Source organism: Haliotis rufescens, unplaced genomic scaffold (assembly GCF_023055435.1).
Source record: "Haliotis rufescens isolate VD_foot unplaced genomic scaffold, xgHalRufe1.0.p SCAF_23, whole genome shotgun sequence".
Classification (NCBI taxonomy): domain Eukaryota; kingdom Metazoa; phylum Mollusca; class Gastropoda; order Lepetellida; family Haliotidae; genus Haliotis; species Haliotis rufescens.
The window spans coordinates 10,175,368-10,199,828 of NW_025963924.1; the positions used below are offsets into that span (position 1 = coordinate 10,175,368).

Below are 24,461 nucleotides of genomic sequence, written 5' to 3' on the forward strand. Positions count from 1 at the left end.
CTGTTTCTGCTGATCGATCCCGGACTTGTGTAGTTGACCTGGGCAGCCCTGTATGTGGCCGATCATTAACATTTTGTGTCTGCAAATCACAGACTGAGACACGTTGAACATATTGGCTACCTCTCGCGGAGTTCTTCCAGTTTGAAGCATACCCGAAGCCCTTAAATGTAAACCACATTGTTGACGACACATTCCTAATCTGATTACACATACTGCATTACAGCAGTAGAGAGCTTACGTGTTACTGTAGATAATTAAAATCAACAATACTAATGACTCTGAGAGATCTGACGACCTTCAATCGAAGTGTCACAATCAATAATGACCCCCTACCCACGGAGGAATTGCATGATCTTTCGGTTGTGTTGGGGCGTCAGGTTTTGGTTCCGATACCGTTCTATCTCTGGCAGCCATTTTTCAAAGTTCATCTTTCTTCTGACGACGATCATAACATTCATATTTATTATCCACTTTTTTTCAGTATCGAGAATCGTATTGACTTCAAACAATAAATAACATAGTAACTGTTTAAATGATATGCGCCGACACATTCGTCGCCACTCTCGATTTAACAGGTGCGATCCTTGACAGTCTATTATCTAGTTACGGACTAGGTCTAGACGTTGAAACTAGTGTCATGAATGTGATTGAGACCCGGTCTGTGTAACGTTTGGTATATAGAAATTATAGGAAACAGAGAAGCAGCGGAGATAGCCGAGGAAGGCCGAGTGGCCAAGAGGACGAAGACGGAAATGATGGCCGCCCAGCATCGCCGCCGAATATCCTGGAGATGACAGACGAACTCTTTCTTCAAGCCTTGGTTGACCATTCTTTTAACATTTTAAATTGTTATCTACTGTCCAGGAAAACCTTTGACTTACTTTTGACTTGAATAAAAACTTACCCTCTCAACTGACTCGCTATGAGTATATATTCCTTCAAACCACAGTTTTGTCGCCATCTAGTAAAATGTTGATATGTCAATATTGCCAACTTTATGATTTATAGTGTAAAAAACCTTAAAGTGTTCTCTTTCAAAATTGGTCTCTTTGTATAAACAAATTTCGAGAACAAGATGCTTTTACTAACGGAATGTGTTTTTAATATCAAATTACCTATTGTCAGTGTTTACAGATTATGGCCGGACACAAACGAGGGAACAGATTCCGGAGTACATGTACGTGTGATATATGCATTACGATGAGCATTGCCGGCGTCCATATAGGGATCACGCCTTCAAGGAAGCCTGAGGAAAATTACTGATTTCTACTTTTTTTTAAACAAACCTTTACCATAACTAAAATAAGCTAATAGTCTGCCATTTTTTTCCAACTCGAACCCCATTTTTGTAAACCCTGCCTCCCGCCACGAAAAGCTTTTTAATTGACTATGCGTAGTCACTCACTCAATCTTCGTCGTAAACTTCCAACATTACTTTCTGTGGTGTTAGGAGCTCATTACCAGATTGGCTGGGATTCTGTCTGTGGGCTATATATAATGGCGCATAGTTAACTGCGTGTACCAACAGAGTAACCAGTCATAATTCAAGAAAACATAACTCTGTTCTTACTTCCGTTTAATCTGCACGTGTGGAAGGAAAGTTGTAAACAGAGATGTCTTTCTTTATTAGACGGTCAAACGAAAAACGGGGATCGAAGGTAAGATTTAGGAGGGGGTCACATGGAATATATGCCACACGACCGTTAAAATATGTCTTGTATCCAGCTTTCTCATCAATACCGGTCATGTCGACTGTCCATCGAACCTACTCCCTGCTTCATTTTCAGACTTCAGCAAGTGAAGCAAAGTAAATTGTTTGTTGCCACTTATAGTCTGCAGCGCATCCCATATTTGGGGGTATTTCTCAAATACGCTGACTTCTACCGTGGTCTAGGCTCCATTACCATGATCTGATGATAACACTTGTTTACTACAAATTCCAACAACCCAACTGAAACGCGACTGACATCTGTTGCTGATGATAGTGAATATGGGTGCAGACTAAGACGTCATCGCTTTTACTGGACTAAAAAGACACGGCCCCTGAAGGTCCAGCTTAAATGACACCTCATATTTATACTATAGATAAGAGTGATTGATTTGCATAGTGGTATTATACTTTTGTCATGGGTAACGTCATTGTTTTTTATCATGGATCACTGTGAACATGGATCACAACTAGGGCTGGCTAAAAAGATTGTGCTGGAATTATCGTTGATGTGAAGAAATATTAACAATTATCGACATGAAATTTGTGTCATCGATAATATCTTACCACGCTTACATAAACTGTTGTGAGGGAATCAAGTTTTAATGTACCGAAGCAGACTTGTTATGTCCATTGTCAAAGTCCGAAAGCAACTGATTTTTTGTTATATCTTAAATGTCCACAAAGTCATCACGATTCCCGACATGGGTACATTGTGTGAAGCCCATTTCTGGTGTCCCCCACCGTGATATTGCTGGAATATTGCTAAAAGCGGCGTAAAACCATACTCACTCACTCCACAAAGTCATCCATGCATAAATGTGTCACCACTCACCAGTGACTTGAAATATGTTGTTTTGTGTCTAAGCTTTAAGCATATTTCACGGATATTTACCAAGATCAATATCAACAGCCATCCCTAATCACAACCATATCCTCTGAAAACAAACAGGTTTTTAAGCTGACATTTACTTTTGAGGTTTCCATAGAAACTAGGTGTTTCTAAATTTCAATTTAGTTTTGCTTATGACTACATCATGTACATAGATTTTGGATGATTACTCATGATCACATCATGTCCATGCTCCAGATCAACTATTGTCAAGTCAACTATTTGAGTACACGACTGGTCATTATCAGAACTGACAAGAAGTCAAGTGCGTTATTATTAGCCAGTGACAATGCAGTATGGAATAAAATTCATTTGCTGCTGACACAAAATGACTTACTCCCTTAAAGAACATTTTTGAATAAATTGACATGGTACGGTTACAATTAATCCTGAGTGTGTATAGTATTGTTTGCCTGAATATTTGATATGTTTGTAATTTTCAATCCATCTCTATTCTCTATCTATAGAATAGGCTGATACAGCATCTGTGTGGTGCACTGGTTGTTCTCCATGTTCATGGTATTGGTATCAATGTGTGAGCCTCAAGTTCAACATTTTCAACAGAAGTAAAATAAAGTTAATTCATTGAGAGCAAAGATGAAGTACATGTACAGATAAACATGATAATGCTTCAAGTTCATGGTCCTGTATGTTCTTGTGCTAGTTGTAATTAGCATGATTAGTAAGGCAGAGATATTTCTAAGGGCCGGAAAAAAATACATTGTTTTGTAAATTAAGAGTTTTATTAAAAAAGCATTCAATAATGTAATGCTACTTTACTGATCCTGTTATTCGCAAAATACAAGTCACACTACAAAAGGAAGTCACCAGTCCTAATTATGCCAACCTGAATAGGGAATGTGTTTTCCATACTTGGAATTCTAATTAACATTTTGTGTAGACTTGGAGCCGGAATCTCGGGCTCTGAGAATGCCTTGTGTAAATCCTTGTACTGTATCTTGTGATTGCAGAGCAAACTCAAGAAGCCAGCAGGTCCAGCAGGGAAGAAAGATGCAGGTGTAAGATATGCCAGGAAGAGGAAGGCTTGGGATGAAGAGATTAACAGTGAATCCGAGGTTGACAGGTACATGTGGTTCAGTTGATCAGACCAGACTAAGGGTTGCCACAGCTACTTTATCTCCGTGGGATTTCCTTGGTCAAATCAGTCCACAGAAATTGAGCTATGCTTGTTGTAAGAAAAGACTTGATGGATTGGGTGGTCACTGTTAGTCACTGGATTACCTGGTCCAGACTTGATTATTTATTGGTTGCCATCATATAGCTGAAATATTGCTGAGTGCATCATTCATCAACAAACACAGCTACCTTATCCAGCATTGTGATTTATTTATCCCCCACCCAACGAAGTTGGCGGGTGATATAGAAACGGGCTCCGTCCGTCTGTACGTCCATCTCGTTTTGTTTTCGGAGCATAACTCATAAACCGTTCAATATTTTTCATGAAACTTTGCAGGTTTGTCAGGCACATGCTGAACTGGTGCCTTTTGTTATTTAGAAATTTTTGAAATTTTCATTTTTTACGTTTACATGGCAACAAGATGGACTTAGGTTCCAAACTCTTCTTTTTTTTACTATTTCCATAAATTCCACCTCGGTTAAAATAGGTTAGGGTTTGTTTAGATTTAATTATGTCATATATTCTGCAATAGGGGTGGGGGAATATAGCCACGTTAGTGGCAAACTCTTGATATCCTTGAATTGGCATGATTGGGGTATAAATACGTCACAAGAGAAGTCAGTCCATCGTAGTCGAAGTTGGTCACTCCTGGTTTTCACTTACCATTGCATCCATAGACAGTGGTTCCAGCCTGCAACCTAATGCCTCAGTGCTTGAGTGACTGTAGTAATGCATAGAACAGTTTCAAAATTACTAATTTGTTTAAGGTTCTTCTTCATTTTAATAATATGAATCTTTTGTTGTGTTGTGCTCATTTAAAAAAACATAGATTGATGTCAAGGTGCAAATATTTTTTATTGACTTGGAATATTACATTGTATGCCACAATTTAATGTTATCTATGTGGTTTGTTTCAGTGATGAGGCAACAGATACAAGAAAGGCTGAGTTAGCTTCATCGGACGAAGAGGCAGAAACTGCCCAAGAGAAGAAACTGAGACTCACAAAACAGTATCTGGCCCAGTTAGAGGCCGGTGGTAGGTTACCATGGAGATTGAATTGGAATAAAACCAAAATTCTGTTATAATATATATCAGGCATCAGGGCACTGCGAAGTGAAGACTGGTATATGTTTTCTTAAACATAATTGGTTATGTTGATAGGGTTGAAATAGTGATAATTCATCAAGTGGACATGTTGTCGGCTAAGGCTTATTGCAATGACTTTTGAAAATATAGTGCGGCCGGGTGGTGGGGTTTTGTTTTGACTTGTTCAAACTTGTATGTAACCAAATAAACAGTTTACAATGTACAATCAACCTTGGAAAAGGGCCTCCCTACATAAACAAGCATACAAACTCCTATTGCCGCCATGACCGTAACACGAGATGTGCATGTAAAGGGAAGTAACTGTGTGCTATATTGGATCACATTATTTTAAAGTATTAGTATTTTTTTAATTTATTTTTTAAATGGCAATATAAACGAAACATGCAGTGGACTTAATGATGATGGGGCGGTGCCTGAGAACCAAGACTATACTATATGTTTTGCCTAACTTGATGCATTTATTAAAACTGATGAGTTGTTCTCTGACAGAGGCAGATCGTGAGGAGGAAGACGGAGCAACAAGGGATGTCATCTCACACAGGTTAAAACAGGATCAGGTGAGCTAATAACCATGACAACAGTGTAAGAAGATGCGTCTTATCATCATTACCAGACAGGCAACCTTGTAATAGGTTTGGTAAACGTTTCTGGAAATGTACCTTTATCCATTTTAACTGTAACGTCTTCATCATGTTCATTGGATCGGCTCCTTTTAATGATGAACTTCTAACACAGGTTATGTTGTGCTTCATCATGTCTTCACTCATTAGTGAGACCCGTAAAGATCTTCGTTAGAATTGGTCTTCAGCAACCCATGCTTGTCGTAAGAGATGACTAACAGGATCGGGTGGTCAGGCTCGCTGACATGGTTAATGCATATCATTGTATCCTAATTGCGTAGATCAGTGTATCCTAATTTCAATCACTGGATTGTCTGGTCCAGCTCAGTTATTTATAGACTACCGTCATATAGCTGAAATATTGCTGAGTGCTGCATTGAACAACAAACAAACAAACAAACAAACAAACAAACAAACACTCATCACTGATACCTGTGAGGGGTCTGGGTAAAAATTGGTGACTAAAGGGATCGGGTGGTCAGACTTGCTGACTTAGTTGATTGCATGTCATGGTAACCCAATAGAGTGGATCGACTCTCATGATGTCAATCACTGGATTGTCTGGTCCAGATTCAATTATTTACAGACCTCTCTTATATCATGTATATGGCTGGAATATTGCTGAGTGTGGCATTAAACGATTAACACTCACACACACATGTAACCATGGTAACTATTGCTGATACAGCTTCATGACCTCATGAGAAGTCCATGATTTGTTGTTTCAGCTGGAACTAGCAGGCAAACTCCAGAGGGAAGTTGCAGATTCGGTAAGTTTGACAAAGGGATGTGATTGGATGTTCCCTTGACATTTGGGGAGTTGCATCCCTTGGAGTTCCAGGATTCAGTATCTACTCTTACGGTTATGTTGATATTTTACAGATATTCAGTGTACTACATATTTAGTGTATATTTGCATAATTACTTTTTCTACATGATTGTGTTATGATCTTTTTGTAACCCATGGTTGTATTTGCTCCCTTTGACATCCATAAGTAATGTCTGTGTATGTTATCGACCGCCTCCATTGTCTAGAGGATAGAGCGTCTGATTGGAGAGCGGTAGGTCAGTGGTTAGTTCCCTGGCAGCTTCATACCAACGTAAAATGAATAAAACAAGAACTGGTCAGAGCGGAGTCAGTATACTGTGTCTGAGTGGGTATTCATGTTAAACTGTGGCATGGTATCTCAGTGGGGTAGCACTATAAAATCAGCACTAGTCTGGACTAGTACAAGCAGCCACACACACTTCTATAGAAGTGTCTTAATCTTGAACTCGACATTGAACCCCTTTTAACCTCACCTCGCCTGTTTCTGTTATTTGCAATCGTCCTTCTCTCCATTAGCAGTGAATCTACACTTTTAATCTTTTGAACATATCAGTATCATTTTCACGCCATTAATTTTCCTTGATGAGAAATACTCCTTTTACCCCCCCATCCTCCAATGTAGCTCATTGCATGGCTCACTCCTAGTATGTGGTACCTCATTACAGCTTAACTATTGAATGTATTGCATCATGTTTAATTGTGAAACAATATGTTTCTTTCAGTTCAAGAAGGCCTCAAACTTTTGCCCTTAATGCTCAGTTTGTAGACAATTTTCAAAGAAAGTTTTGAGTTTATTTGTGTGTGTTTTTTCAAGTAATGATCAGTCACTTAATCTTGTTGATATACAACCACAGCTGCGCTAACAGTTATATCTTGATTGGGATATTAATATTGTTATTTATCATATGATGGGTAGGGTTGTCAGCAGTAAAATGCCAAAGGCTAAAATTTGTATCCATTTGGGTCTTTTACTGATAAACTCCAAATATTATAGTTTGGGTACATACTGCTTTCTTTATTTACAGACAAATATGACATATTGTGGATGTGTTGTCAAGGAGAAGATTATGCATGTTGCTAGTTAAACACATAGAAATACTGTGTTTGTTCTTGCAGCTGGAATCCCCCGACATCACACAGCTGCGAGAACTGCGGGGCCACAAGCTGCCTGTGACGTGTGTAGTTATCTCCCCTGACTCAAAGCACATCTTCAGTGGAAGCAAAGATTGTTCTCTAATAAAATGTGAGTCATCTTAGTGTTGTTAAGGGGGAGACAGTGAATGAAGAGGGTACTACCAGGTGCCAAATATTGTGTTCTAAACTCATACGAATTAAGACTAGTCAAGAACCGGTCTTCAGCAACCCATGCTTGCTGTAAGAGGCGACTATGCTTGTCCTTAGAGGTAACTTACGGGATCAGGTGGTCAGACTCGCTGACTTGGTTGATGCATGTCATCATATCCCAATTGTGTGGATCGATGCTGGAATTTCCACGCTCGCTCGTAGCTCCACCAGTGGATATTACAAGTTTGGTCCCTTCTATGTCCCTCTTATTGACCAATCAGATTCTGTCACTCATATCACTTGCATTTGCTTCAAACAAAATGGTGGCACCAAGTCAAAATGATCTGATCGATAATCAAGATCTATATTGTAATAAAACGGCTCTCACCCCACAAAGTGCATCAAATCGCTTAAGTACCTTGATTGAAAACATGAAAAGATTTGCAAAATATCTGTCAACGTCCAATTGACAGTACACATGCTTTGCAAAGCCTGCAGTCAACCGAAATCTGCACGTTGAAATCAATGTAGTTTGTTATGCAATTTTGATTGGACTATGCATAGACTCGTTAGTCCAGCCAAAATGTAACTCTGGAATACCAGCCTAGTTCGGCAAAGAGCGGGAACTAGTCAGTTAACGCCCTTGCCTCGGGAAGATGGACCCCACTAAGTGAGTTCAGGTTTTGTTCATGTGTTGTGGCGTAAGGCAATATTCATTCATTTGTGTTCACGTGACTGTTTTACACAGGGTGTGTAGAGACAGGGAAGAAAGTGAAGGTGATCGCAGGTGGGAAGAAGGGGACGGAGAAGACACATGTCGGACACACGTCACACATACTCTGTCTTGCAATATCCACAGATGGCAAGTTTCTGGTGAGTGAGAAATACTTCAAGTGGAGATCTGCATGTACTGTACAATGTGTCGCTAGGTTTTTGTCTTGGAAATACTGGATATTTTGTTATAATTGATGAATTCAAGAAATTCAAGTTCAAAGCCTCATTGTTGGTTGGATGCTGTCCAATCAGCAACCAGTTCCTTGGTTTTGTTTTGTTTTGTTTTGTTTTGTTTTGTTTTGTTTTGTTTTGTTTTGTTTTGTTTTGTTTTGTTTTGTTTTGTTCAGTGATATTACTATGTCCTAGGATTCATTAGCAGGGAGAGTTTATTCTGACATCGATATGACGTCAGATATTGTTAATGACATCACAAATTTCATACATTTTTTTTATTTTGACATGAAGTACTGTGTTAGACCCGTGAAGATCTGGGGTAAAATAGGTCTTCAGCATCCCATGCTTGTCGTAAGAGGCGACTAATGGGATCGGGTGGTCAGATTCGCTCACTATCTGTCCTGTATGAATTCTGTATATATATATTGGTTCGACACTTTCACCATTTGTTAACTGAGGACAGATAATCCGTAATTAATCTTAGCTTGTTATTCTATAACTAATTGTTCAATGTAATGCAGGCATCAGGAGACCGGAACAATGTCATTCACATCTGGGACCCTCACAGTCTAGACTCCATCAGCTCCCTGACGGGCCACAGGGACGCAGTGTCGGTACGTAGGCTCCAGTGTCAGTGTGTTTGCTGTGTAGAGTGCTGACATAAGGTTGATGTAAGGGGAATCCCCTCTCCATCCACGCCAGTAATACATGCAACATCTCATGATGGATCCACGCCAGTAATACATGCAACATCTCATGATGGATCCACGCCAGTAATACATGCAACATCTCATGATGGATCCACGCCAGTAATACATGTAACATCTCATGATGGATCCACGCCAGTAATACATGCAACATCTCATGATGGATCCACGCCAGTAATACATGCAACATCTCATGATGGATCCACGCCAGTAATACATGTAACATCTCATGATGGATCCACGCCAGTAATACATGCAACATCTCATGATGGATCCACGCCAGTAATACATGCAACATCTCATGATGGATCCACGCCAGTAATACATGTAACATCTCATGATGGATCCACGCCAGTAATACATGCAACATCTCATGATGGATCCACGCCAGTAATACATGTAACATCCCATGATGGACCTCGGGGACTGTAAGCACTGACCTTGTCGTACTGGTACAAGGAGGGGGCGGGAGGGGTCAGGTTGTTCTCGTAGCTTTTTCACTCGGTGTTCCATGATCTTTGAAAGGAAAAACCTCATAAACCTTATTTATTTTTAACCACAACTCATTTTTGAGGTCATGCAGTTGAGAATGTATTATGTTTTAGTCTGTTTTCAGTCGTACAAATGGGTATCTCTCATACCCTCACGTCTAGTCGCACGTTTAAGAGGAAGCCAGAAGCTGGAATGTAAACATTAAACTTGTTTCCGTCCGGTTGCGCACGCACCTCCCTATGACATGTCACAAATCTCTCAGCGCGCCTCTGCGCTGGTCGCTCGAGAAAGTCTTTCGCGGTAGACTGCTAGTTTGTATTCTACTAGTATTTATCGCTTATCTACAGTTGTTCTAATAAAGTCATAATATGTCTTACCTGTAGACTCCTGGAATGTAATCCTTGGTAATCCATTGTTTGTGTTCAACGCGTGTTTCGCTGTTTGACAGTGATTCTACACGTGGCAATATGTCGGGCATTTGTGCCTCGTGTCAACGAAAACTGTCTAAAGTAGACCCTCACAAGTATTGTCCTTCCTGCATCATTAAGGACGGGTTTTCAACGTATTCGTGGAATAAACGTTGTAAAAAATGTGAGAACTTGTCTTCAATAAATTTTAACTTGTATCTTCGTGCGTTGGCGAAGCAGGCCGCTGACCAGGGCTACAAGCGGATATGGTCATCGGTTGGATCCTTGGACTCTGCACCCTCCGCATCAGGCCCTGGGGGTGGCGAGTCAACCACACCTCAGAAATCAGTTGAAAAAGACCCGCCTCAGTCAACTTCAGCTTTCGTGACCTGCTTTCGTGACCTGCTGATGATACTACCCGCACGACTGGTCTTCGTCATTCGGTTGATCGAGAGCGTCACTCAGCCTCCCCCGTTACGACGGGACCGGGTGGTGACGAGGACCATGAGGGGACTACGGTCCCCGGTCGGTCCGCATCTCGTTCTACCAACGACGATAGGGACGTCGTGCGGGACGACAGTGGACACAGAAGTCGTTCCCGTTCAAGTCGGGACGACAGGATGAGTGCCTCGTCGAGAGACAGTACACGACACGAGGGCGTTCATCGTCATCGTGGTTGTCGAATGTACGATTCGGACGATAACTACGATGGGGATCATAGTACTTCTACAGTTTGAGATCGTAGCTCTCGTCCCCACGGGGACGTGCGACGTTCTCGCAGGGAGAATTTGGGGGTTCAGCGTCGTAGTGAAGATAGTGACAGAACGACGACCTCGTCTCACTTTCATATCGACCCGGCTTTGATAGCCCAGATCACGGCGGCGGTCCTCGCCTCGACGGCGTCGACCAAGAAGGATACGACTACGTCAGGGGTCCATGGACCGTCAACTAGTACAGCAGCTCCTTCATCTACGCCTCCACACTCGACGTCGACGATGGATTGTGACGACAGCCAGCAAAGAACGATGACAACCCGACGCGTGCGGGCTTTAAGGTCGGAGATACACCGCAGTCTCTTCAGTTTTCTCCTCCCGATGTCTTCAGAGCCATGGCTCACGATATGGACCAGAACTTTGGCTCTGCTCTGCCTGGGCAGAGCTTCTGCAAGCCGCCTGGTCGATCTCGTTACCCGATCTATGGCGTGCCGTTTTCGTCACCCATGACTAGCGATTTGGACTGGGGGCTGCTCTTCAAGAGACCAGCACCCTCCACATTTGGAATCCATGGGCACTGCTGTTCGTCACCAGCTGCAAACGCTTGCTATGCTGTCGACAGCGATCAAGGCCCTCTCAGTGTACTTTGAGGTGAAAGAACCCCAGGACGAGGACGACAGGACGGTGCCATCGGTCCTCACCTGTATGCAACGGTGGATCTAGGACGTCCTCGCCCAGTCCCGATATGTATCGGGCCAGATTACTACGGCGCGTCGCCATGGTTACATCGACTGCACTGACCTACCTGATCGTCATGGCAGGTCACTCTTACGGGCCCCGTGGACATCGCAACAGTTGTTCGACGGTCGTACCAACGACGTTCTGGACAAGTACTCCAGGGAAGCCGAGCGTGACATCATCATTTCGGCTTCACCCAACCTGTCCAGACGGCCACCGGTTTCGAACGCCCCACGACGACGTTACCGAAACGAGAATGTGCAACGGGCTTTCCGTAGGGACGTGCCTCGACAGCCGTCCCGCAAGGGAGGTTCCGACAGGAAAGGTCGCCAGGTCTCCTTTTCCAAGTTTCCCAGAGGGGGAAAGTACCAGCGGGGGAGGAAGTGAGGTCCCTTCCCCCGCCGTCGCCGTGGTTGGAGTCTCCCCCGGTGACACTACCTTTAGACGAGCTACCGGTAGGGGGGCGACTTCGTCACTATGCCGACAAGTGGGTTTTCCTCAACGCAACATACCTCCAACCACCCGACACATTCAACTTGACATCCCTCAGCTCTCTGCGTCGGATGATATTACCGTTAGACCTTCAGGACGCGTATCTACATGTACCAATAGCTTCCGAGTTCCAGAAGTACCTCCGATTCGAATGCCAAGGTATTCATTACCAGTGGGCGGCCCTCCCGATTGGAATTTCTACGGCCCCGTGCTTTTTCACACGCATCATGAAGACGGTCGTAGAATGGCTCCATCGGCAGGCGATCAGGGTCGCCTTCTACCTAGACGTCGGGCTCCAAGCTCACCAGTTTACAGTAGCCCTTCAAGGTGAGTTGGCGACCACCCTGAGTCTACTACGGTACCTCGGGTGGATCGTCAACTTTCAAAAGTCTGACTTGGTACCACCTCGGGTTCTACAGTACATTAGGATACGCTTCCAGACGGGAGTCAATCTGGTCCAGGTACCTCAAGACCGTTGGGACAAGATTGTCAGCAGCGTTCCGTGACGTCTACATGCCTCGTCGTCGGTGCACACGTGGCAGGAAGTCCTCGGTCTGTTGACATCGGCCCAAGACTTGACCCGTCGAGGTCGTCTTCAACTTCGTCCGCTGCAGAGATTGCTGTACCCCCACCTGGAGTTTCCCAATCTCCTGGTTCTACTTCCGGCGCAGCTACGTTGTCCTTTGGAGTGGTGGCTCCAGCCGTCGAACGTTTGCGGGGCGTCTTTATTAGCGAGCCTCCGTTCATACTACACCTATTCGTAGACGCGTCATTGGAAGGCTGGGGAGCGCACTTCGGGGATGACCAAGCGGCCGGGCGGTGGTCGCCAGTAGAAAAGGTCCTCCACATCAACTACCTCGAGATGGATGCAGTGATTCGGGCGGTCGAGTTTTGGAAACTTCGACTCCGTCGGAAACGGCTGATGATACAGTCGGACAACTCCACAGTCGTCCACTGCGTCAACAAACAGGGAACAACTCAGTCGGCGGCCCTTCTGGACCGGACATTCAGGTTCTTCGCCCTCGTCGACGACTTGGACATGGGCGTACGCGCCCGTCACATCCCGGGGGCCAAGAATGTGATTGCCGACGCCCTGTCGAGACCATCGAGGCCGTCTCCCACGGAGTGGATGATCTATCCGACAGTCTTTCATCTGCTGACAGATCGACTCTGGTTGCCCCAAGTAGATCTCTTTGCTGCCCCGTACAACAACCGCCTCCCTCGATTCGTGTCGCCGGTTCCAGACCCATGGGCATGGGGCCACGACGCTCTAGCGATATCGTGGGGGGCTCTAGACGCTTACGCGTTTCCACCAACGGTGCTGTTACCATCGCAACTGGTGAAAGTTCGTCAAACGGCCAACCTACGTCTGCTTTTGGTCGCGCCTTATTGGCCGGCCAGAACATGGTTCCCGGAACTTCTTCAGATCATCGTTCAACCACCGTTCCCATTGCCAGATCGAGACGACCTCCTTCTTCATCCTCACACCGACGACTTGCATCCGGGGATAAAGAACTTCCAGCTTCACGCCTGGGTTTGCTTAAGACCTCGTTAATGAAGAAAGGCTATTCGGCTAAAGCGGCAGCGCTTGTCTCGTCGGCACATCGAGTTACGACTCGTAAGCTGTAAGATGACAAGTGGACCACTTTCTCCATTTTCGCCAGGTCTCATGGCTTCAACCCGGCGGTAGCGACCCCACCACATGCAGGTGGCGGAGTTCCTAGTCTCTCTCCGGTCATCTCGGCGTCTGAAAGGGTCGACGATCTCGACATATCTGGCAGCTTTGGTTTCAGTAGTGCCATCTCCTACGGGCGACAAGCTCACTACCGTACCGGAGTTGCAGAAGATTCTACGTGCCTTCATGGTTGCAGATCAGTCACGTAAATTCCGACCGCCGGCCTGGGACCTCGATGTCGTTCTGCGCATCCTGTCTAGTCAGGCTTACGAGCCTCTCGATCAGGTCGCGTTCGACTTATTGTCTCAGAAAACGGTTTTTCCTTCTCTCGCTGGCTACGGCTACTTTTTAGCGATAAATCAACTTCCTGGCCAAGATCCGAGAATATTCCACATTCCTTCCTTGTCTGCCATTATGGGCCCTCATGATCACGCTGATCTCACCTTGTGCCCAGTTCGTGCGCTTCGTATTTACCTGCAGCGTTCTGAACAGCGACGACAACATTTTCGACGGCTGTTCATACCGCTCTCAACCAATGCAAAGAAAGAGATTACACGTAATGCTCTCTCATTTTGGTTGAGAGCGGTAATTCTCAGAGCTTACGAGGCGCAAGGACTCGCACCTCCCACCTCCTCTCATCCGCACGAAGTTCGAGCCATCGCTTCAACATTAGCAATCCACAGTAATTGTTCGCTACAAGCTATTATGGAGGGCTGCTTTTGGAGATCTACTTCAGTGTTTGCTTCGCATTATCTTAGAGATATCTCCACAGAAGATGTTGAAGGACTCAAACAGTTTGGTCCACTCGTGGTGGCACAACAGATCTCTCAGAAAAGACAGTGAATTTGTGTTTTATTCACTTTGGAGTTTTTGCTCGACACTTCGTGACATATAACAGGTTACAATAAAAGCTGTTGGTGAATGTACGCATTCTTATGGTTTTTTGTTGCGTGTAGTACTTCTGTTTTTTATTATGGTTATTCGATGTATGCATCGTCTTCCCATACATTGTAATACTGCTCGTATTTTTTAGTTACTTTGTATACTGCGAGTTGCTCTGTAACTAGATTATGCGCCGACCTCACTTCGATCCGGGTTCTACTGACATGTGCAGTTGTACTGTCGCATCGATAATTAGTTGTGTGTCGAAGAGCATTAACCATGCTATTTTTAGTTACCTTGTCTACGGCGAGTTGTTCTGTAACTAAATTATACGCCGACCACACTTCGATCGCAATTCAACTGACGTGTGCAGTTGTCCTGTCGCTTCGATAATTATTTGTGTGTCGAAGAGCATTAAACATGCTGTTTTAGTTACCTTGTATACTGCGAGTTGCTCTGTAACTAAACTATTCGTCGACCACACTTCGATCGCTGTTCAACTGACGCGTGCAGTTGGCCTGTCGCATCGATAATTAGTTGTGTGTCGAAGAGCATTAACCATGCTGTGCGTTCGTGATAAACAACTTGTCTTGTCTTGTCAAGGGGTGAGGAACTTGGTACATTCGACGTGAAAGTGGTCACTGCCTGATTACTTTCCCGACCCTCCTTCCAGTGTTCCGTCGAATTCTACCCATTTGTACGACTGAAAACAGACTAAAACATGGTTTTTTCAGATTAAAAACGATGTTTTATTGGTCTGTTTTCAGTCGTACGTTCCCACCCAGCCATCCCCACAGGGAAGTAATCCAGTCCACTCCTGCTTGATGGGTTATTCTTCGAGATTTGTGACATGTCATAGGGAGGTGCGTGCGCAACCGGACGGAAACAAGTTTAATGTTTACATTCCAGCTTCTGGCTTCCTCTTAAACGTGCGACTAGACGTGAGGGTATGAGAGATACCCATTTGTACGACTGAAAACAGACCAATAAAACATCGTTTTTAATCTGAAAAACTCATTTTTGTAAAACTTAGGGCAACTATATTTTGAGGATTTTCCAGGGGAAGATGTTTGTTTTTTATGTCCCAAATCTAAAATAGTTGGTTCCTAGAGCAGATGGTTGAACAAGTGTCATGCCTAGTGCAGGCTGGTTGGGTTTGGTCATTGGTTGATAACGGAAATGATACATAGTGATTATTATCCATACCATGAAGTGGGTCGGGGGTTATAGGAGCGGAGTTTGTCCGTCCGCCTGTCCGTCCAGTCCGTCCGCTTCACGATTGGGCCAAATTTCTCAAAAACTCTTTAAGTTAGAGAAATGAAATTTTACACACTGATGTTACTGGTCATGATCACATATGAGTTCGAATATTGGTGCCATAAATTATTTTTTTAGTTTTAGTTAAATGAATGAAAGTTTGCATTCTTATTTAGGAGATATTTGTCAAGACTGAGTTTGGAATTTGGTGCCATAAATTATGTTTTTCCAGAGTTGCCTCCCTTGCTACATGTTTTTAGATTTTGTGCATGCACAGTTTCAGCCCTTCGTCCATATTATTTTTTAGTTTAGTGCATAGTGTCTGCAATAGGGAAAGTGAAATCAGATTTTTTTTCATGACACAAAGCTACCCCAGTGCCCTTCAATCATATAGCTGGAATATTGCTGAGTGCAGCGTTTAACAAAATCACTACTAATATAAATAAACAAAACTCTAACGTGCCTCATGGTGGGATTGTGATAGCACTGTTTTCTTGTTTCATTGATGACAGAATGAGGACTCTGTATGTTTAGTTTCATTAAATATTCGGTAATTGAAATTGGAGTCTGGATAACTAGCTAGGTAGAGGAAGCTCATGACACTGTTTGCTAAGCAATACAAGTTGAGTATAACACAAAGGTCACAAATCAGGTGAGTGAGTGAGTATGGTTTTACGCCGCTTTTAGCAATATTCCAGCAATATCACGGCCGGGGGACACCAGAAACGGGCTTCACACATTGTACCCATGTCGGGAATCGAAACCCGGGTCTTCAGCGTGACGAGCGAACGCTTTAACCACTAGGCTACCCGACCGCCCCACAAATTAGGTGAAGTAACTTTGGTCGCAGAGAGTAGCTGGATGGGTGACTGTGTGTAACAGCCTGGTTCCTGTGAGTTTCTAGGGCTTTAGTCCTGATCCACACTGAAAGACATGTTGCACACTTTGTGTCTCCTTCAGCAAGTGACTTTGTTCGAAATATGCTTCTTTTCACTTTGAAGTGAATGGGTACCCAGTAGGATGAGAGGGTAATGTGGCTGTTAACCTTCTAGCACCTGTTGTTGTTGTTGTTGTTGATGTTGTTGTTATTGTCGTTATTATTATTGTATTCTGTTTTTCTTTTAAGGGTTTGGCATTTCGTAAGGGTTCCCATCAGTTGTTCAGCGCATCACATGATCGATCCGTGAAAGTCTGGAATCTGGATGAAATGGCTTATGTGGAAACCCTGTAAGTAGTAAGGATGGAAGCTCTGCTAAGACAAGATGTGAAAACTTTCATGAAAGTGTACATACTACCGGGTATTTGTCATGTTTGTGATGAAAAGTGGCACATAAATTGTTTGTTTGTTTGTTGCTTACCGCCCCGCTTTGAAAGGAAGTCATGTGATCTCGGGAAAAAGGGAGGTGTACTTGGTGAAAGAACATATACTTTCAAGAGATAAATACAGATTGTTATACAAGCATGTGTGTCATACTGATTTTATGAAACGGGTGTCAGAATTCTTGTATTTCCTGAGCATGAGCGAGGGTAGTACATGAATTCTTGCATGAGTTGAGTAAAATCAGCATGACACATGTGAGGGAAATAATTTCTGTATCACCCATTATTTCTAAATCCCTTTTAGCTCCCCTTCAGAAAAATGCACTGATCACCACTGCTGTCATAGAAAACCACAATTTGTTGAATGATGTCAACAATCTTCAGCTATGATATCGTTTCTAGTGTGACGTTATTCCGATCTTACGCCACAATAAGATTTGGATGACGTAAACAATGCCGTCCGGAAAACATAAACAATGCACTGGTGTGCAAGAAGTGGTATTGCACCAGTCCACACACAGTTTTTATGTTGTTTCTAACCCTATGTGTAATAATGTTGTTTATTAAATGGATGTGTCACGTGAAGATCCAGGTTAGAATATGTCTCCAGCAACCCATGCTTGTCGTAAAAGACAACTGACAAGATCAGGTGGTCAGACCATCCTGATTTGCCGACTTGGTTGATGCATGTCATCGTATCCCAATTACATGGACCGATGCTTATGATGTCAATCACTGGATTGTCTGGTCCAGACTTGATTATTTACAGACCGCCATCATATAGCTGGAATATTGCTGAGTGCGGCTTTCAACAAAAAACAAACATAAAGACAACATAAATGGACGCAACTTCCTCCACTATCCAGGGTATTGTGTCGCTATTCCATTGTGACAATGGACACTTTTGCTCTGTTAAGGGAGTGACATGACCATTGATAATATCTCTAACTGGGCACATGACTTCTTTCAGTTGGACGAGTACTTTGATTGTACAATTATACAATGTTGTCCTCAAATGGTAGTGAATTGGTCCAGGACATATGTCAAAAAGTATACGATACACTGGTCAATTGCAGACGGGTATGTAGGTAAGATACTGTGACGTGATTGGTGACTACCGGTAATTATGTTTATAGATGAATGAATTTTGTTGTTGTACTTCCGCGTGTTGTTTTATTCAACTTTTAACAAATGTTTGAAGTAGGAAGATCATAGGTATTCCCGTTAGTGGCCCAACATTTCTGCCATCTTACAGAAAGTGATGTGAAGTGTAAGTCCATGTTGTCTTGTTTAGATTTGGCCACCAGGACTGTCTGACTGGTGTGGACAGCCTGTCACGTGACCGGGCAGTGACATCTGGTGGCAGGGATCGGACGGTGCGGGTGTGGAAGATCATCGAGGAATCACAACTCATCTTCCACGGACACGTGTGCGTAGACATTTCAAAGATAAATAGTCTTACAATAGCAATTTTGCAAAATATACGTTCAGTAATTTCTGAAAATGACCTGGATAGTGATTTATATGTCCGCTTAACGAAAAGCAAATGGTTACAAGTAGTGACACTCAACTCAGTTTGGAGCTATGTGTTTTGTTGCTATTTGCAAGTTAGAGTTGCCCCCCTTGATCATACAAGGATCATATCACCTTATCATTATGATCCTTGGTTTGTCAGCACCACACCCGTGCTCGTAGTTTTCACCAGAGTGGTTGACCCGCATTACTCCGGGTTTCTCCCACATTAAGCACTCGCCGCGAATAGCTGCAAGATTGCTGATGCGGCGTTAAGCAAAACTTACTCACTCACTCCCACATTAAGCAGACTTGATGTGGTGTAACAAAACCACTGTTCAAAGCAGCATTAAACCCAACTCACTCACTCACCCACTTCATAGGCCATGGAACATTACTGATCCCTTCAACCACTAGTTTGTGTGGCCCAGACCGATTATTTACAAGCAGCTAAGATATGGTGTGAATATTGCAGATTGGCATGAAACAAAATTCGACCTGTGAAGATCCGGGTTAGAATAGGGCTTCAGCAACCCATTCTTGCTGTAAAAGGAAGCGTATCCCAGTTGCATGTATCGCTGCTCATGATGTCAAAACTTCTAACTTCTTGGCACGAGTGAGGGAAGTTTTCAGACCAACATATCTGGTTTCTGTAGGTCAAAAATATAATCAGTGACTCCTAACTGGCATAAAATAAAGCTGGGTTTATATATTGTGGCAGATTCATATGTACCCTGTTGTTTCTGAGTGACATGGCTTCTATACCTATAGGGAGTAGTGTCGAAGGAATATCTGCTTTCTGTATGGGTTTTGATTTGTACAAATCGAAATGTGGTGATAAAAAGCAACGCCAACTCACTTTAGGAAGCTGACACCTGATTGTCACAGGAACCCACACATCCTGTGTTTAGTTTGGAGACAAAGTTGTCTCAGGGTCCACCTCTCACAGCCTGCTATGGAGATTTCCTCAGGGAGTTACTGTATCGGGGTAGAAGGCCTGATAGTCCTGAGATTAGGAGTGCCACGTATAGACAAATTGTGTATTGTTCACCTGGATGATGTCTGTCTTGCAGTGGCTGCGGCTCTATAGACTGTGTGTCTCTCATCAACGAGTCAACGTTCGTCACAGGGGCTGATGACAAGTGAGTTGATTCTGTTGTATAGTTCATTGCCGATTGATTAGACGTACAGTTGATTACTGATTGATTAGGCATACAGTTGACTACTGGTTGATTAGATACAGTTGACTCCTGATTGATCAGACGTACAGTTGACTGCCGATTGATTAGACGTACCGTGGACTGCTGATTGATTAGATATAGTTGACTCCTGATTGATTAGACGTACAGTTGACAGACAATTGATTAGATGTACAGTTGACAGACGATTGATTATTAGACGTACAGTTGACTGCCAATTGATTAGATATAGTTGACTGCCTGATTGATAAGACGAAACCACAGATAATTTGGCCATTATACTCCAAAGTATTGACTGTGAATATGTTGAAACCACTGTTAATTTGGACATTATACTCCAAAGTATTGACTGATATGATAATACCCTGGTGATGTTGACTGCCTGCAGCTCCGTGTCGCTGTGGAGTGTCAACAAGAAGAAGCCCCTCACTACCGTCAAGCAGGCCCACAAGGCAGGGGAAGGTCAAGGTCACCAGGAGAACTGGATCAGCGCAGTTGTCTCCCTTCAAAACACTGACCTTGTTGTGTCCGGTAGGTCACCAGGGCATCAGAGAATACATGGTGTCCCTTGTTTAACAAATATCAGCTTGGTGACTTGGATGATTGTGTGTAATGGTACCCCGACTCACAATATCGATCACTGGATTGTTGATTATTTTCAGGACGCCGTCATATACCAGGAATATTGCCGAGTGCGGTGTTAAAGATCAAACATTATCTTGGCGTCTTATATTCGGAAGCACAATATCTTTTGAAACACACTATTTTCAGAATGTCCAAATTATCCAGTGAATGATGTTACTTTTGTTTAAATATTATTATTTTTACATCTTGTCCTCACAGGACATGAAATGATCCGTCTTTTTATAGTGAAGCTGCAACAGTGCAAGATGAATGATAATCATTTAGTGACTCTAAGATGAAGTGATAAACCCAATAAATAGCACTTAGTTCTTTTTTGGATATTTTTATGACAAAAATTACTCTTAACACATTATAATATTTTCATTCCTTATATTTTCGATATGTTTTATACGAAAACACACTGAGCTGCTAGTCTCCATGTCTTGGACATCCAACTGTAGATGTGTTCCGTCTGTGTCAGCAGGGGCTCGTGATGGATCTGTCAGGTTCTGGAAGTGCGGAGCAGAGTTCAAGTCTCTCACCTGCATAGCATCACTACCTGTGGTAAGTCATCAACACCTGTGGTAAGTCATCACCACCTGTGATAAGTCATCTCTACCTGTGGTAAGACATCACTACCTGTGATAAGTCATCACTACACGTGGTAAGACATCACTACCCGTGATTAGTCATCACTACACGTGGTAAGACATCACTACCCGTGGTAAGTCATCACTACCTGTGGTAAGACATCACTACCTGTGGTAAGACATCACTACCTGTGGTAAGTCATCACTACCTGTAGTAAGACATCACTACCTGTGGTAAGTCATCACTACCTGTGATAAGTCATCACTACCTGTGGTAAGTCATCACTACCTGTAGTAAGACATCACTACCTGTGATAAGTCATCACTACCTGTGGTAAGTCATCACTACCTGTGATATGTCATCACCACCTGTGGTAAGTCATCTCTACCTGTGGTAAGACATCACTACCTGTGATAAGTCATCACTACCTGTGGTAAGACATCACTACCTGTGGTAAGACATCACTACCCGTGATAAGTCATCACTACCTGTAGTAAGACATCACTACCTGTGGTAAGACATCACTACCCGTGATAAGTCATCACTACCTGTGGTAAGTCATAACTACCTGTGATATGTCATCACCACCTGTGGTCAGTCATCACTACCTGTGGTAAGACATCACTACCTGTGGTCAGTCATCTCTACCTGTGGTAAGTCATCACCACCTGTGGTAAGTCATCACCACCTGTGGTTAGACATCACTACCTGTGGTAAGTCATCACTACCTGTGGTAAGACATCACTACCTGTGATAAGACATCACCACCTGTGGTAAGACATCACCACCTGTGGTAAGTCATCACCACCTGTGATAAGACATCACTACCTGTGGTAAGACATCACTACCTGTGATATGTCATCACTGCCTGTGGTATGTCATCACTACCTGTGGTTAGACATCACTACCTGTGGTAAGTCATCACTACCTGTGGTAAGACATCACTACCTGTGATAAGACATCACCACCTGTGGTAAGACATCACCACCTGTGGTAAGTCATCACCACCTGTGATAAGACATCACTACCTGTGGTAAGACATCACTACCTGTGATATGTCATCACTGCCTGTGGTATGTCATCACTACCTGTGGTAAGTCATCACCACCTGGGGTAAGTCATCACTACCTGTGATATGTCATCACTACCTGTGGTATGTCATCACTACCTGTGGTAAGTCATCACCACCTGTGGTATGTCATCACTACCTGTGGTAAGTCATCACCACCTGTGGTAAGACATCACCACCTGTGGTAAGACATCACTACCCGTGATAAGTCATCACCACCTGTGGTATGTCATCACTACCTGTGGTAAGTCATCACCACCTGTGGTAAGACATCACCACCTGTGGTAAATCATCACTACCTGTGGTAAGACGTCACTACCTGTGGTAAGTCATCACCACCTGTGATAAGACATCACTACCTGTGGTAAGACACCTGAAGCTGAATATCACATTAATCCCAACTCTTTAGCACAGTGGGCCCAGTTGGTCCAGTCGTCTATGGCGCTTTGCAGAGCTACGTCCCTTAGACAAGCCAGAAACTTATCGTTAAATGTCCCTGATTATTTTTCTAGATTTGCAGCTTTTTGCTTTTGGGTGTGACCAAATTGGTAAACATCTGAGACTTGCATCACTTTGTATAACTAAAATGCTGCTTGATGAGAGTTAAATCTAACTCACTCACTCTCTCACTGTCTGTTACAGAAGGGGTTTGTAAACAGCCTGCAGTTCTCGGGGGACGGGCGTGTCCTGGTGTTGGGGGTAGGGCAGGAGCACCGACTGGGGCGCTGGTGGAGGGACAAGACGGCCAGGAACTCACTCTTCATCATCCCCATCAAGAAGAAGTCATAGAGCTTCATCACAATAAATATTTTGTATATAGCTGTAGTTTGTAGTTATTGTGTGGGAAAAGACATGATCATCCAGGATCATCCAGGATTGTCCCGTGTACTCTCTCCATTGTATTACTGTCAATACCCAGGACCCATTTCCTACCACAGCTTCATTAGACTGATGACAGAATAGGTAGGCATTGTGATGCATTACTCCACTGAATGTTGTTACTGATTGGAAGTGGTGTCTACAGATTTTTTGTTGACTAAATATTTATGAGAATTGACTTGGACAGGGTTTTGAGTTTATGGAGTCAACATAATAACTAGTGTGCACGCTGTGTAAACTAAAGTGTGCGTGCCATTGATTATGTATCTAGTTTTAAACAAAAAAGTATTAATTGAAACCAATTCTTAAATAGAATGGAGATATTGGACAATCATGGATCACCCATTATGTTCAGGTTAAGATGACTGTGTCAGGGGCACTGGGGACTTCCAACAGTGTGGATGGTCATCCTGCTGGCGAGCCTCACTAAAGTTGGCCCCTTCATGTCGGGAATCGGTTGCACGGTCCTCTACGGCTTTGCAATTTGCTGTGCAGAGTTGGGCCTGCCAACAATCTATGATCATGGGTTCGAATCCAGGTTAGCCCTGATTATGTTTCTAGGTTGGTCAGCACCATACCCATGCTTGTGGGTTTCACCAAGGTGGTAAAGGTCTGAGACTGGCATCACTTCAGGCTTTCCTCCAACATCAAGCTGGGAGGTGATGTAAGTGGAATACTGTTTGGTGTTGAAACCCAACTCCCTTACTCTCACTCACTCACTCACTCACTCACATGCATTATCTAAAAAAATGGCATCCCATCTTACACGTCATGGTTGTCTCATAAGAGCCGACTATGAGAAATTGAGAAATATGATTCGTTTCTCCGACTATCAGCAACTGGTATACCTGTTCTGACTCGGCAGAGGACTGTGGCCAATACAAATTGCTTACACTGCAAAGAGATCCCAGACCAGTATCACTGAAGAGTCCAGGGGTGACTGTGTCAGATCTGAAGCCAGCTTCACCATGCATGTCCCAGAACCACCAGGACAGGTAAGTTCCCCGATGAATAATGCTTGTGGTAAGCAACTTTGTCATTGGTCTGGGTGACATTGTTGATTGTCACCATACACTGGAATATGATTTTGATTGTATCAATCACTGAATTGTCTGGTCCAGAAAGCTGGAATATTGCTGAGTGTGGAACTTAAATGGGGATCAGGTGGTCATGTTTAGGTTGATCGATATTTCACCAGACTGGCATTAAACAGCATTGACTCCACTAAAGTTCAAAAGAATTGTTTTTTTGTCTTTTAACGCAATATTCCAGCTATATGATGGTTGTCTGAAAATAGTCTAGTCTCTACCACACAATCTAGTGATTGACATCATGAGCATTGGAATCCGTCAGTAGTCAGAATAGTCAGTCTGACCA

At 43.4% G+C, this 24,461-nt stretch overlaps 1 protein-coding gene across 2 annotated transcripts; it reads left to right on the forward strand.

Annotated features, from left to right (window-relative positions):
• Positions 1–1,540: 1,540 nt before the first annotated feature.
• LOC124133051 (U3 small nucleolar RNA-interacting protein 2-like) lies at positions 1,541–23,008 on the forward strand. Of its 2 annotated transcripts, none has more exons than XM_048401772.1 (14): positions 1,541–1,658; positions 3,572–3,684; positions 4,656–4,774; positions 5,336–5,403; positions 6,195–6,236; positions 7,412–7,538; positions 8,328–8,452; positions 9,049–9,141; positions 17,017–17,117; positions 18,505–18,639; positions 19,796–19,864; positions 20,310–20,452; positions 21,027–21,109; positions 22,848–23,008. In XM_048401772.1, the coding sequence occupies exons 1-14, from the start codon at positions 1,614–1,616 to the stop codon at positions 22,992–22,994; spliced, it is 1,410 nt and encodes a 469-aa protein (XP_048257729.1). In that variant the 5' UTR covers positions 1,541–1,613; the 3' UTR covers positions 22,995–23,008. The 2 variants fall into 2 exon arrangements, with proteins under 2 accessions (XP_048257729.1, XP_048257730.1); XM_048401773.1 differs by having other exon boundaries at positions 21,030–21,109.
• The last annotated feature ends 1,453 nt before the right edge of the window (positions 23,009–24,461 follow it).

Excerpts from the sequence above, each read along its gene's own strand:
- LOC124133051 (XM_048401772.1), top strand. The coding sequence starts at position 1,614 with ATGTCTTTCTTTATTAGACGGTCAAACGAAAAACGGGGATCGAAG. Across the intron at positions 8,453-9,048 it reads CCACAGATGGCAAGTTTCTG|GCATCAGGAGACCGGAACAA; the intron begins GTGAGTGAGAAA and ends AATGTAATGCAG. Across the intron at positions 9,142-17,016 it reads GCCACAGGGACGCAGTGTCG|GGTTTGGCATTTCGTAAGGG; the intron begins GTACGTAGGCTC and ends TTTTCTTTTAAG.